The following is a 13,013-nucleotide window of genomic DNA, read 5'->3' as shown; positions in this document are numbered from 1 at the left end:
GCAGACTCTGCTGATGTGTGTTTTTTTTGGCTGAGGCTACTTGGTGAGTTTTGGGGGTCTTCCAGAGAGAGCTGGCCTGGGGGAATTTGGATCTGGGAGTGGTGTGGGCACTGAAGTGCTATAGGAAGCTCCGATGTAGCTGAGCCAGAGGGAAGATGTGTGAAATCCCAGGATAGGGTGGTAGAGGAAGGACCAGAGAAGACTACTCCGGCAGCCCAGGGCCGTGAAGGGGCTGGTTCTGGAGAGGACAGGCAGCCATCCCCAGACTTTAGCGTCAGAATCATCGAGGAGCTTATCAAACATGCAGATTCCCGGGCCTGCTGGGAAGGTTCTATAGTGTAGGGGAGGGGGTACTAGGTGGTTCCTGGGCCTGTTGCTGGGTAACTAAGAACAGGGACTGCCAGGCGGATAGGGTTGGCCAGAGGCAAGGGGGCTGGGGGAGGAAAGCAGGTGAGCTCAGGCCGGGGAGACAGGTGTCTGGAATGCAGGAGAGCGAGCAAGTCACGAGCTCAGCTGTGGGTTACCACCTGACTGGGCAGAAGGGCAGGAATGGCCTTCAGTGCCACCTGAGCTGCATCCAGGCCTGGAAGGAGGAAGGATTTTGACCTGGGGAGGTGGGTGTGGGCATGCCAGGTAGAGAAGAGGTAACTAAGGCTTCTAATCAGATCAGTTTTGCAGGCCAGGATAGGACCTGGACAAGGAAGGCTCGGACGATGCCTCTGGATGGCCTCGAATGCCACGCTAAGGAAACTGGAATTTATTTAGGTCAAAGGGGAGAGAGGTCTAGAAGGTTAGGGGTATACGTCACCCTCACTATCCGGGGCAGTATTGAAGAGGGTATGTAAATTTGGGATGGAGTTAGGGTAATGAGAACAGGTCTCTTATCACTAGGACCACGGAGGCACAGCGCATTTTATGTTTGGTTTATTTATATTGGCAAGAAACGGGAGGCTGAGGGAAAGGGAGGGAAGGCTGGGAAAAGGGCAGGGGAGGGAAGCCCATTCCCATTTTATGATCTCAGTGGAAAAGGCTGCTGCGAGTATATTCTGCTGCCAGGAGAGCCACAGAGATGGGCCCCGTGAGTCACTGCTCAGTCCTGCCACCTCAGCCCACAGAGAGCCTGCTGTGGTCAGCAGCCCCGGCTGGCTCCAGGCCCAGCCCCCGGTATTCCAGTATTCCTCACCAGGCCTCAGGCTGTCCCCATTTCTGTATTTTTGCCATCCTGGGCCGCATATCCTGAAGCTCTCTGCCTCTTTTGTGTCCTTTTCCCATTTGTGAATCCGGCTTACATCTGGCTCATGGATAGAGAGCCGCGGGAGGGCAGGGGCAGTGTGGCCAGTCTCAGGCACCCCTTAAGCACTTATTATTGCTGGAAGTACTGAGTGGACAGCACATAGTCTCTGTTTTCATGAAGCTTACAAGGCACATTCTATGTGGCGTGAACAAACCAAGCCCTGGCCCTGGCCCGAATCTGTTTGCCTGTGCTCGGTGGTGCTGGGGTTAGCCATGGCCTGCGGCTAGGGGCCTCTTACCTCTTATTTACTTCTGGCATTGAAGGGGTATGTGTCCCTGCCAGCAGGTTCCCCCCTCAGCTCTTAGGGCTCCTAGGGGGCCTGGCTAGTGGGTGGGGGAGGGCAGACCGTGGGCAGCAGAAGGGGTGGGAGGGAGCAGGATGCAGTGACTCAGTGGGGCGGCCCTGGGACAGCTGGGGAGGGAGCCAAGGTTAGACTTGATGCTCACTGAAGCTGGAGGAAGGTGGGATGAGAGGACCCACTGGGGGCTGGGGATGGAGCAGATCAGCTCATGAAGGAGGCTCCTCGGTAGAGTCTGGACTCGGGGTGGTGATGTGACAGCTGGGAGGAGGGGGGATTGCTGTTCTCTGCTTCTGATGCTCGGCCTCCCTCCTCTGGCAGGCTCCCTGGGCTCACGAGGGAGGTCCCTGCCTTAAGAGTCAGGGAAGCCATTGCACCCAGGAACCAAGGGCCTGAGTATATTGTGGGGCATGGTGCCTTCTTTTGGCCACGTAGCTTACCTTCCAACCCTCTTCCCAGAAATTTTGGGGAGTGTTAGGCTAGGCCCACATGTCTCAGCGGGACCTCATACTTCAGAACTGGGAGAGGTCTCACTGGTCCACTATCCAAGAGACTTTCACCAGTTGAGGATCCATGACCGAGGGTGAAGTGTGAGGGGCAGGGTGGCCGCAAGTGGAGTTTGACCTATGGGGGTCTTCCCTAATCCTCATGGCGATCCCAAGAGAAAGAAATGACTTTTTTTCTTCTTTTTTAAACAGGCGAGTAAGGTGAGGCTCAAAGAGAACTGAGTTGATCAAGTTCACCCAGCAGGTAAGTGGAGGAGCAGGCCTGCAGGACTCTCTCTCTCTGCTCTAGGACCAGGCCTCATTCCTCACCTCCAGGGCTGGACTGTGCAGGGAAGGGGTGTTGGCTGAGGAAGGGGTGTGTGTGAAAGAAGTGCCAGGAATGCCGGGCAGTGGAGGCTCTGGGCCTGGTGGATTGGTGGATTCTGCCAGGCCTGGGTCAGCTCCCAGCCCAGTGACCTCCCTGCCCCACCCCTCCCCATCATGGGATCTGTCTCTTGGTGCCTAGGCCTGTAGTCTGTGGCCTGGAGGGAACTTGGGGGTTGCAGTGGCAGGGAACCTCCCTCCCACCCTCCATAAAGATACCCTTCCTGTCTCCTAGCAGCCCAAGCAGCTGATCTGGGCTTAGGGCGTCTCTCTTTCTAGGGGCCGGTCCCCAATTTTCTTCTGGCTGAGAACAATTAGCGCTCCTTGTTTTCCTTCGGGAACCCGCTGGGACAGGAACCCCCCACATTTCGTGCATGTGCATTCTGGAGCAGAAGCCCCCCCCCCCCCCCCCTTATACCCCAAACCCTTCTCCCCACCCCCAGGAGGATCCGAGGGGTCCCTTACTTGCAAGCCTACATCTCCTTCCCTGGCGGGAACCCGCTTTTCACTCTTCGGCGGCGAGTGGGCACAGCGGAATGGCCGTTGGTCTCTGTCAAAGTCACTGGGGCCTGGGGGTGCGGGGGGAATCCAGCCGCCTGGGCCGCGGGGAGGGAGGGGCCGCGGCCTCGGCTGTGTCCAGCGCCCAGGCGTCCGCCGTGGGGTCGGGTGGCGCGGTGGGCTGTGTTCCGTCCTCCGGCCTCCAGGGGGCGGCGCGGCGCCGTGACCTCGAGCGCCCTGCGGTCCCTCCCGCCGCGGCCGGGAGGGGGCGCCCGCGGACGCCGGCTGCACGCTGGTACGGCCGTCGAGGCTCCGCTGCTGACGTCCGTCCGGGCTCCGGTGTGTGGCCTCCCGGCTTCTTCGCTGATCCTCGTAGCAGCGTGTCCGGGGGCGTGAGTGCGGGGACGGGCAGGGTGGAGGCGCACGAGTTCCCGGGCGAGGCGTGCTTCCCGTTGGGCCCACGCCGCCTGCAAAGCCGCGAGAGTGCGCTCGGGAAGGCGGGAGCCCACGTGAGCGGAAGGGAGACCCCTGCCTTTCCCCCTCTCCTCAGGCCTGGACTGCGGCTACGTCTGCGCTCCCGGGGCCGGGGCCGGGCACCCAACCTGGCACCTCCTACGGCCTAGTGCCTTCTGCCTGCCTTGCCCGCCGAGAGCTACCCCGTCGACCTACCGACCTACCGACCGCTTTGAACCCCTTTTCCTGGATGAGCTGAGGCCTCCGTTCACACCGAGGCCCCAGCCCCCCTCCCGCTTGCCATGAGCAGGCCCAGCCTTGAGGAGTGGGTGACGGAGGAGTCCCTGGAGGAGGATGGGGATGAGTCTCCAGACTCCCAGGGCCGAGCCGCCGACTGGAGGTTTGCTGTGTGCCGTTTCAGGGATGCCTGGGATGAGGAGGAGCCTGCTCCCCAGGTGCAGGTTAAGGACCCCCCCAATCCTCCAAGACCGCCAGCCGGGGCAGCTCAGGGGGAAGGGCTACAGGCCGGCCCCCTGTCTGGGGAGCTTCAGCCAACCCCAGGACGGGTGCCTGGAGATGGGTCAGGGGATGGCCAGAGGGGCGCGTTAGGAGGTCCCTCAGGCAAGTCCGAGGAACCGGTCCCCTCTGAAGTGAAGAGCCTCCTATGCCTCATGTCCTCCCACCTCAGCCTGGCACAGGGCAGTGGTGCCAGCCAAGGGGGAGACTTGGCAGGGGACCCTGACTCAGGCAGGCTAATGACAACTGACTTGGACCCTGGGGAGTCGGGCAACGATTCTGTGAACCTGGGAGGCCCGTTACCTGAGACATCATCACAGCTGCTGGCGGCAGGTAAGGGAGGCGGGGCTGAGATGTCCGGGAAGCGGGTGCGAGGGCCTGGAGAGGGATGCCCAGACTTGGGGAGAGCCCCAACCCTACTCAGGCCAAAGTCCCAGGTCTGAGGAGGGGATCTTTGGGCCAACGCAGACCCAAGCCTTTTTCCCTTTCCAAGACCCTGATGGATCCAGCCTCCCTGAGCCCGCTGACTACCTTCTGGCCCAAGACCTTGCCTGGGAGCTGCTGGCCAGTGGCATGGCTGCCCTGCCAGGTAGCAGGAGGGACTAGCGGTGGTGGAGGTAGGCGGGTGACTTGTCTGGGAAGATGCTCACTGCCCTCTCTCTCCCCACAGGGACTCGGGATGTAGACGGCCGGGCGGTGCTGCTTCTGTGTGCTCATAGCCACACCTGGCTTCATCCCAAGGGCAGCAGCCAGGAGCTCCTCCGCCTGCTGCTCTACCTGCGAAGCATCCCCAGGTTGTGGGGAGGAGGCTGGGAGGAGAAGGCTGAGGGGAGAGCCTGAGCCCACAGATGTCAGGGCCTGGGGATTGGGTACTGAAGGAAGCCTGTTCCCTTAGCCTCGAAGTGCAGGCCCTGGGACTGACTGTGCTCGTGGATGCCCGGATTTGTCCCCCGAGCTCTCCCCTCTTCTGGGGGCTCAGCCAACTGCAAGTGAGTCCTGGGCTGTGGCGCCCCCACCCCTAGCCGTTCCATTTGTGTGGGGCTGGGGGCAGGGATGAGCTCAGCTTTCTTGCAGGAGGCAGCCCCAGGGTCCGTGCACCAGGTGCTGCTGGTGGGAGAAATGCCAGAGAAGGTGCCTTCCGGGCTGCAGGTACTGAGCCACGTTGGCCAGAGGTCGGTGGAGGTGGGGTGCTTCCCCACCAGGCCTGGGTCACAACACCGTTTTCCCCCCTGCAGCTAGAGCAGTTGTCCTCTCTTCAGGGCCTGCTGACCCACATCTCCGCTTCCTGGTTACCCGCTTCCCTGGGAGGAGGCCTTCCTTACTGCCATCAGGCCTGGCTGCACTTCCGGATGGTCAGTGCACTGGGTGGGGCGTAGAGTGGGTACGCCGGCAACCTGGCCAGCCAAGGGGGAGACGTGGCAGGGGATCCAGATCCAGGCAGGGCAGTGACCACTGACTTGGACCCTGGGGAGTTGGACAGCGATTCTGGGTCAGGTGGAGCATCACAGAGCTGGCTGCAGCATCCTGGGACCCGGATGGGAGCAGCACGGTGCAGCCCTCTGTCATGCCTGCCCCTCCTCACAGCGTCTAGAAGCCCTACAGCAGAGCTGCCACGTGGTTTGTGCCCTGCTCCAGGGGGCCATTGACACTGTGAAGGCTCTGCCCCAGCCCCTGGAGACGGGGGTGAGTGTCTCCTCCTGGCTCCTCCCCAGTGCTTCCTGTCTCCCTCTTTTTTTCTCCCATGCTCACTTCTGCTACCTGTTGTCTTTAATCACAGGAAGTTGATCAGCTGCTACAGCAGGCACAGGCCCTGATGCAGCACGTGCTAGACTCACCACAGCTGGCCTGGCTACAATGCCAGGGGAGCTTGGAGCTGGCCTGGCTGAAGCAGGAGGTCCCAGAAGTGACCCGGAGCCCAGACTACAGGTAGGTACAAGCCCAGCTCCCAGATCTTTTTTTTAAATACATTTTATTGATTTTTTTATAGAGAGGAAGAGAGAGGGACAGAAAGTTAGAAACAAAGTTGAGAGAGAATCATCGATCAGCTGCCTCCTGCCCCCCACCCCTCCCAACTGGGGATGTGCTTGCAACCAAGGTACATGCCCTTGACCGGATTCCAACCTGGGACCTTTCAGTCCACAGGCTAACGCTCTATCCACTGAGCCAAACCGGTTTAGGCCAGCTCCCAGATCTTGCACCAGCACACCATATCCCATGCCAATGACCCGGTTGGCTGGCTCAGTTGTGGTCCTAGGACAGGGTGGAATGGAACAAGGCAACTGGCAGGGGTCCTAAGACGGTGTACCTTGCACTAGGCCAGCGGTGGACAAGGTCGATGAGCTGTATGGTCGTGTGGATGGGCTGCTGCACCAACTGACCCTGCAGAGTAACCGTCGAGTACAGGCACTGGAGTTGATCCAGACACTGAAGGCCCAGGAGGGCAGGCTGCACCAGGTGGGGAACTATCCGCCCAGACGGGCCGCCCCTGATCTCAAGCATGACCCCCCTAGCCCATAACAGGTGTCCTTGCCCCGCTTGCATCCCTCCAGATTGAATCGTGGCTGCAGCAGGTGGGCTGGCCAGCACTGGAGAAGCCAAGGGAACCCTCGATGGACACCCTGCTCCAGGCCCAAGGCCCTTTTCGGGAGCTGGACCCGGTTGCCCAGGTGAGTTTGGCCATTTGTTTATTCTGTAGGTACTGGGGCACTTTGCCAGGGACTAGCAATGCAGGGTGGGTGAAATCAATACTCTCGGGATTTGTAGTGCAGCAGAGAAGTTGTAATTAAAGGTTCAAAGTCATAAATGTGTGTTTGCAAACTGAGGCAAAAAGCTCTGGAGAGAAGCAATGCAGGTGGTTCTACCCCAGTGTATAAGGAAGACATGACCATCTGTCTCCTAATTTTTTTTGTGTGTGTGGGTAACCAAAATTTTTGGTGGCCTTATTTTTGACAAAGCTAGAAAGAAAGAAAGGAGGGAGAAAAAGGAAGGGATGGAGGGAGGGAAGGGAAGGGAGGGAAAAGAAAGAAGGGAGAGAAGGAAAGGAGGGAGGGAGGGAGAGAAGGAGGGAGGAAAGAAGGAAGGAAAGACATGACCAGAGGGATGTTGGGCAAGCTTTCTTGAGATAGTGACTTTTGAGCTGAGAGCTGAAGGATAGGTTGGGGTCACCAGGCAGAAGAGTGTTAGAGATATGAGACATTCCAGGCTGAGGGAACAAACAGCATGTGCAAAGGTCCTGTGGCAGGAGGGATCATGACTTGCCTGAGAAACTGTAAGGACAGTGAGGTTGAATTGCAGAGCAGAAGAGGGAGGGAGAGGTGGATGGGATGAGGTAAAACAAGGCTGGAAAAGTGCTCAGTGGCTAGATCACTGGGCCCTGTAAGGTGCATAATTTAGGCAGGAAAGTCACATATTCAGATTGTGTTTTAGAAAGATTACCCTAGTTTCTGGGTAGACAACAATTTGGAGGATGGATGTGGGGAGTCCCTTTGAGAGGCAGTTGCAGTGGTCCAGATGGGAAATGGTTGCTCTGGCCAGGATGATAGCAGAGGGAACGGATTAGATGGGATTTGATGGTAGACACATATGAGAGGGTAAGAAGGAGAGGGAGATTGTAAGAACGAATGGGCTCTGTTTCCAGAGAGAGGTACCAGGAGACAAGGACTTTCTGGGGGAAGGGCATTGGTAAATCCAGTCTTAGGTGTGCTTTGGGGATGGCCATGGGGGAATGAGAGGAAGACCTATTAGCATTGGGCCTGTTGCTTAGAGGAGAGATCTGGCTGCAGAGGGCCACTTGGTGGATATGGGTGTGTGGGTGACATTTGAAGTATGGTTACCAAGATTTCCTGGGGAGACAGTGGACTGTCTTCAGGAGGCTCGATGGTCTGGGTAAGGGTGTGGGAGCAGGAGGTGGTACCACCAGAGACAGATGAGGAAAATCAGGAGTGTGGGGAGGGTCAGGAGCCAGGAGAGAGGGTTGAGTGTTGCTGAGCTGCGGGTCAGAAGAATCTTGAGATATGCTGGGAGTGGATTAGATGAGATGAAGACATGATTGTGAGGTTTGGCTGTGGGGCTAAGAGGCAAAAGGAAATGTGTGGGGAGTGGGGAGAGGGTCTTTGATGGGAGAGACTTGATGATGTGTAATGTCAGTGAAGGAGACCAGGGCTTGGGGGCTAGACCATCACACCTCGGCCGCTGAGCCCAGTCTGTGTCTCCAGGAGCAGGTCAGGCAAGGGGAGAAGTTGCTGCAGCCACTGGCTGGCTGGGGAACAGCGGAACTGGGTCCCCTTGGGGCCCGCTTTCTGGCCCTGCAAGCCCAGCTGACGGAATTCTCTCGAGCTTTGGCCCAGCGGCGGCAGTGGCTGGCAGATGCCGAGAGGCTGTCGTGCTTCTTCAAGCAGGTGTGTGAGGGTCCTGCCCCTGGCCGGGTGGTCAGTAGGGCCTGAGGGGTGGCTGCCCAGCTCCTCCACAGCCTGAGCTCTTCCTGGTCGTCCTGCCCGTTCCCTCTCCTTGTCTTCAGTCTGACCCCTAAACCCAACCACTGGGGATGTGGCCTGGGGCCAGCACACTGTGGGGAGGGGAATGGGGAGAAGGCATGGCGGTCTTGGTGGGATTCTCCTTCAGCGCCTGTGTGGCTTTGGTGTTGCAGGCCTCAACGTGGGCTGAGGAGGGGCAGCGGGTGCTGGCAGAGTTGGAGCAGGAGCGCCCAGGGGTTGTGCTGCAACGGCTGCAGCTGCACTGGACTAAACACCCTGACCTGCCTCCTGCCCACTTCCGAAAGATGTGGGCGCTGGCCACGGGCCTGGGCTCTGAAGGCATCCGCCAGCAGTGCCGCTGGGCCTGGGCACAGTGCCAGGACACCTGGCTGGCCCTGGACCAGAAGCTAGAGGCCGCACTGAAGCCACTCCCAAGGGGCAGCAGAGCCAGCCTGTGTGCCAGCCAGTCCCCAGTTGCGCCTGCCACCCCTCTGCTGAGGAAGGCGTACAGCCTGGATCGGAGTCTGGGGCAGAGTCTCAGAGAGTCTGTCCAGCACTGCCACCAAGTGGCCGGTGTGGCTGGCTGTCACAGACCAGAGGCTGGTGCCCAGCCTGGGTTATCCCCCACGGTGATTCTGCCAGGCAGCTCTGATCCCAGGAGTCCCAACAGGTACAGGCATTGGGCAGGGCAGGGAGGGCAGTGGCAGGGCAGATGCCGGGGTCTTGACTTCTCCTACTTGGTAGGCTCCAGTTGGTGTTGGCAGAGATGGTGGCTACAGAGCGGGAGTATGTCCGTGCCCTTGACTATACCATAGAGAACTACTTCCCTGAGCTGGATCGCCCTGATGTGCCCCAGGGCCTCCGTGGCCAGCGTGCCCACCTCTTCGGCAATCTGGAAAAGCTGCATGACTTCCACTGCCACTTCTTCCTGCGTGAGCTGGAGGCCTGCACGCAGCACCCACCCCGGGTGGCCTATGCCTTCCTGCGCCACGTAAGCCCCCGCGGCTACACTGCCCCTTGCTTATTCTGCCACACCCAGTAAAAGCTGTGGGGCACATGCTTGGGGCCAGGCCTTGTGCTGGCAATATCTGTGGATGAGACTAGTAGGGCCCTGTCCCTCAGGGTGCTCATAGTTAGGTAAAGGAGACATAAAAGTGAACAAGGGAATTTCAGGTTCTGGTTGGGGCTAGGTGGGAAACAATCAGGAGAGAGATGATCGAGTTACCAGCAGGGCCTGTGAGGAGCTGATGTTGGAGCCAAGGCCAGACGGCGGGGCTGGAGTCAGAGTGTCCCATCAGAGGAAAGAGCTAGTGCAAAGCCTGTGGCAGGAAAGAGGCCCAGGGGTCCAGGGAGAGACGGAGCAAGGGGGCTGAGTGTAGTGAGCGGAGGAGTCCAAGCTGAGGTACGACCAGAGGGTTCTCAGAGCTGTGAGAGGAGCCAAGCTAGGTACGGGGCTTCTTCCCTGTGGGCAGGCCCCCTCTGCACAGGGCCGGCTCTTGCCAGATCACCCCTTGTTGCACCTGGGGCTGAGTTACGTGTCCTTGCAGAGGGTGCAGTTTGGGATGTATGCGCTGTACAGCAAAAATAAACCTCGCTCCGATGCCCTCATGGCTAGCTATGGCCACTCCTTCTTCAAGGTAGGTGAGCCTGAGTGCAGGGGGAGGTGGGTGGCGGGAGTACCCTGAGGCTGCCTGATGCTCTCCACCCATCTGGCAGGACAAGCAGCAAGCCCTGGGGGACCACCTGGACTTGGCCTCCTACCTGCTGAAGCCCATCCAGCGCATGAGCAAGTACGCGCTGCTGCTCCAGGAGCTGGCTCGGGCCTGCGGGGGGCCCGTGCAGGAGCTGAGTGCTCTGCAGGCTGCCCAGAGCCTGGTGCGCTTCCAGCTGCGACACGGCAATGACCTGCTTGCCATGGATGCCATCCAGGGCTGTGACGTGAGTCCTGCCAGGCCGCGGAGGGCAGGTGCAGTGGGTGTCAAGGGAGAGGCCAAAGAAGCTGGGCACCCACTGGGCCCCCGCTCGGCAGGTGAACCTCAAAGAACAGGGGCAGCTGGTGCGACAAGATGAGTTCTCGGTGCGCACGGGGCGCCACAAGTCCCTGCGCCGAGTCTTCCTCTTCGAGGAGCTGCTGCTCTTCAGCAAGCCTCGCCGAGGACCCACAGGCATCGACGTGTTTGCCTACAAGCGCTCCTTCAAGGTAGGCCCCCCGCCCCCACCCCGGGCCCCACGCTTCCCCACGCCTCACGCACCCCTCTCCGCCACACAGATGGCGGACCTTGGCCTCACTGAGTGCTGTGGGGACAGCAACCTGCGCTTTGAGATCTGGTTCCGCCGTCGCAAGGCCAGGGACACTTTTGTGCTGCAAGCTGCCAGCTTGGCCACCAAGCAGGCATGGACGGCTGACATCTCCCGCCTGCTGTGGAAGCAGGCCGTTCACAACAAGGGTAGGTCCCTGCCCCTACTTCACACACACACACACACAGCCGAAACTCCCCAGAGCTTTTGTTGTCCCACAGGGGCCAGGGAGGGCCTAGGGACCTGAAAGTATTGGGAAGTGGGGAGGAGGTCCAGCAGCAGCAGCAGCCAGTGTAGGGGAAAGAACCTCACAGTCAGTAGTCTTGCTGTCACTTCTCTGACTGTGGACACAATCGTTTTTTTTCTTTTTTAAATTTATTTCAGAGAGGAAGGGAGAGGGAGAGAGAGAGAACCATCAGTGATGAGAAGCATGGATCAGCTGCCTCCTACATGCCCTCACTGGGGATCAAACCCACAATCCGGGCATGTGCCCTGACTAAGATTTGAACCATGACCTCCTGGTTCATAGACCAACACTCAACCACTGAGCCATGCTGGCCAGGCCATGGACACAGTCTTAATCTGCGTATCAGAGGCCTCGTCTCTAAAGGGAATTATACCTGCCCCCAGGATTGTTGGGAGGAGAGAGTCTGTCACCCCCAAGGCTCAGTGCATGGGATGGATTATCTGCTGGGAATGGGTGTCAAGGAAACACTTATTTAAAGGGGAGGAAGAGTAGAGGCTGAGGGCCAGGCTAATGTCACAAAGGGCCCCAGCAATGCCCTCTCTCCACCAGAGGTGCGCATGGCCGAGATGGTGTCCATGGGCGTGGGGAACAAGGCCTTCCGGGACATCGCCCCCAACGAGGAAGCTATTAGCGACCGCACCATCAACTACGTTTTAAAGAGCCGAGGTAGCCGTGTGGGTGGGGTAAGGAAAGCTGCGCGGGAGGCAGTGAGGACCTCTGTCAGCCCGTCTTCGCTCCCCTCAGGACCTCGGTCCAGGTGGGCTCTCACCTGTCCTAACCTGACCCTCTTTCATGCAGAAGTTCGTTCTCGGGCCTCCATCGCTGTGGCCCCGTTCGACTGTGAGAGCCTCTACCTGGGGGCCTCGAGTCCCCTTCCTGCAGACCCTGCCTCTGGCTCAGTCCTAGGGTCCCTCAACCTGCACCTGTACAGAGACCCGACTCCTCAGGGCCTCCGCTGGCCCCTGTATTCCACCTGCTTCCCAGAGGAAACGGCGCTGGAGGCTGAAGGGGAGCTGGGCAGCCAGCCGTCCTTGAGTAGGTCTGGGCTTAGCCAGAGGCAGGGGGGCACAACTTGGGCTCTGGGCCACCCCTGCTGACAGCTCACCCACTCTCCCGCCCTAGCTCCTGAGGACTCAGAGGTCTCATCCCAGTGCCCATCAGCTAGTGGCTCCAGTGGCTCTGACAGCAGCTGTGTGTCAGGGCAGGCTCTGGGCAGGGGCCTCGAGGACTTGTCTTACGTGAGTGCCATTTTGTCTCATACGTACCAGCCCCTCCCCAGCCCAGTCTGGGCCTATGGCTGCCTTTCCTTTAGGTGGGAGGAGGGGGGCAGAGCCATTCCCTGGGGATCCCACCTGGACCCTGAGCTGGGAAATAGGCACTCATGCCTAGGTTGGCACCACAGGTCTGAGCCCAGGCTCGAAGGTGAGCAGTGGATCCAGCAGCCTATTAACTCCAAAGAGCATCATCTCTGTCTGGATCTCCTGTGACCTGGGCATAGCTGACACCTGGACCACTTCCAGCCCACACTCACTGCCCTATTGACTACCCATTCTGACATCTGTACCCACTGGACTCCAGGGGAGCACCGGGTCCTGGGCTCCTGGCTCCATGTCCCTTCCCCCGTCTCTCCAGTTCCCACCCAGTTGTGGGTTAGGATTAGGCTAGAGCAGAGGGTGGGTGTTTCCATGCTCGAGGCTGGTGGGCACCAAGTGGCTCAGCAGTGACTGGGATGCCCCACTCCTCCGGGAGGAGCATGGGCAAGTCCCAGCAGCTGCTTCTCAATCTTGGTCTCAGCCAAGCTCCTTAAACTAAGGGGAAATCCTCTTGGGCCCTTATGTTGCCTGCCCTGGCTGCCCAGGCCCAGCCCCTTCTTACCTGGGTCAGTTTGGTTATATTGACTCAGTGCCTTTTGAATAGCTTTCAGTTAGATTTGTTGTCTAAACTTATTTCAGTGGTTTTTGGCATCTCAGAGAGGGTTTGACTTGTTATTTACTCTTTTATTTGTTTATAATAAAAAATAGACTGATACATGCATTCTGGGACATCCTTGGTTCAGATGAGTCTTGGA

The 13,013-nt window shown here is 59.0% G+C and overlaps 1 protein-coding gene across 3 annotated transcripts; it reads left to right on the top strand.

Annotated features, from left to right (window-relative positions):
- Positions 1-1,708: 1,708 nt before the first annotated feature.
- PLEKHG4 (pleckstrin homology and RhoGEF domain containing G4) lies at positions 1,709-12,962 on the top strand. Of its 3 annotated transcripts, XM_045582791.1 has the most exons (23): positions 1,709-1,820; positions 2,291-2,342; positions 3,510-4,261; positions 4,422-4,517; positions 4,599-4,722; positions 4,824-4,917; positions 5,003-5,077; positions 5,164-5,280; positions 5,513-5,611; positions 5,706-5,854; positions 6,244-6,382; positions 6,478-6,594; positions 8,143-8,325; positions 8,574-9,070; positions 9,145-9,391; positions 9,948-10,037; positions 10,117-10,338; positions 10,430-10,600; positions 10,670-10,847; positions 11,495-11,611; positions 11,744-11,980; positions 12,068-12,183; positions 12,348-12,961. In XM_045582791.1, exons 3-23 carry the CDS (start codon positions 3,715-3,717, stop codon positions 12,351-12,353), a joined length of 3,621 nt encoding a protein of 1,206 aa, XP_045438747.1. In that variant the 5' UTR covers positions 1,709-1,820; positions 2,291-2,342; positions 3,510-3,714; the 3' UTR covers positions 12,354-12,961. The 3 variants fall into 3 exon arrangements, with proteins under 3 accessions (XP_045438747.1, XP_036296668.1, XP_045438746.1); XM_036440775.2 differs by having other exon boundaries at positions 10,430-10,847; positions 12,348-12,962; XM_045582790.1 differs by having other exon boundaries at positions 2,291-3,351; positions 10,430-10,847; positions 12,348-12,962.
- Positions 12,963-13,013: the final 51 nt, after the last annotated feature.

The sequence above is a fragment of the Pipistrellus kuhlii genome, unplaced genomic scaffold, assembly GCF_014108245.1.
Source record: "Pipistrellus kuhlii isolate mPipKuh1 unplaced genomic scaffold, mPipKuh1.p scaffold_m20_p_17, whole genome shotgun sequence".
NCBI lineage: Eukaryota > Metazoa > Chordata > Mammalia > Chiroptera > Vespertilionidae > Pipistrellus > Pipistrellus kuhlii.
The sequence above is the reverse complement of the archived record's forward strand: the minus strand, read 5'-3'. Positions and strand labels throughout refer to the sequence as shown.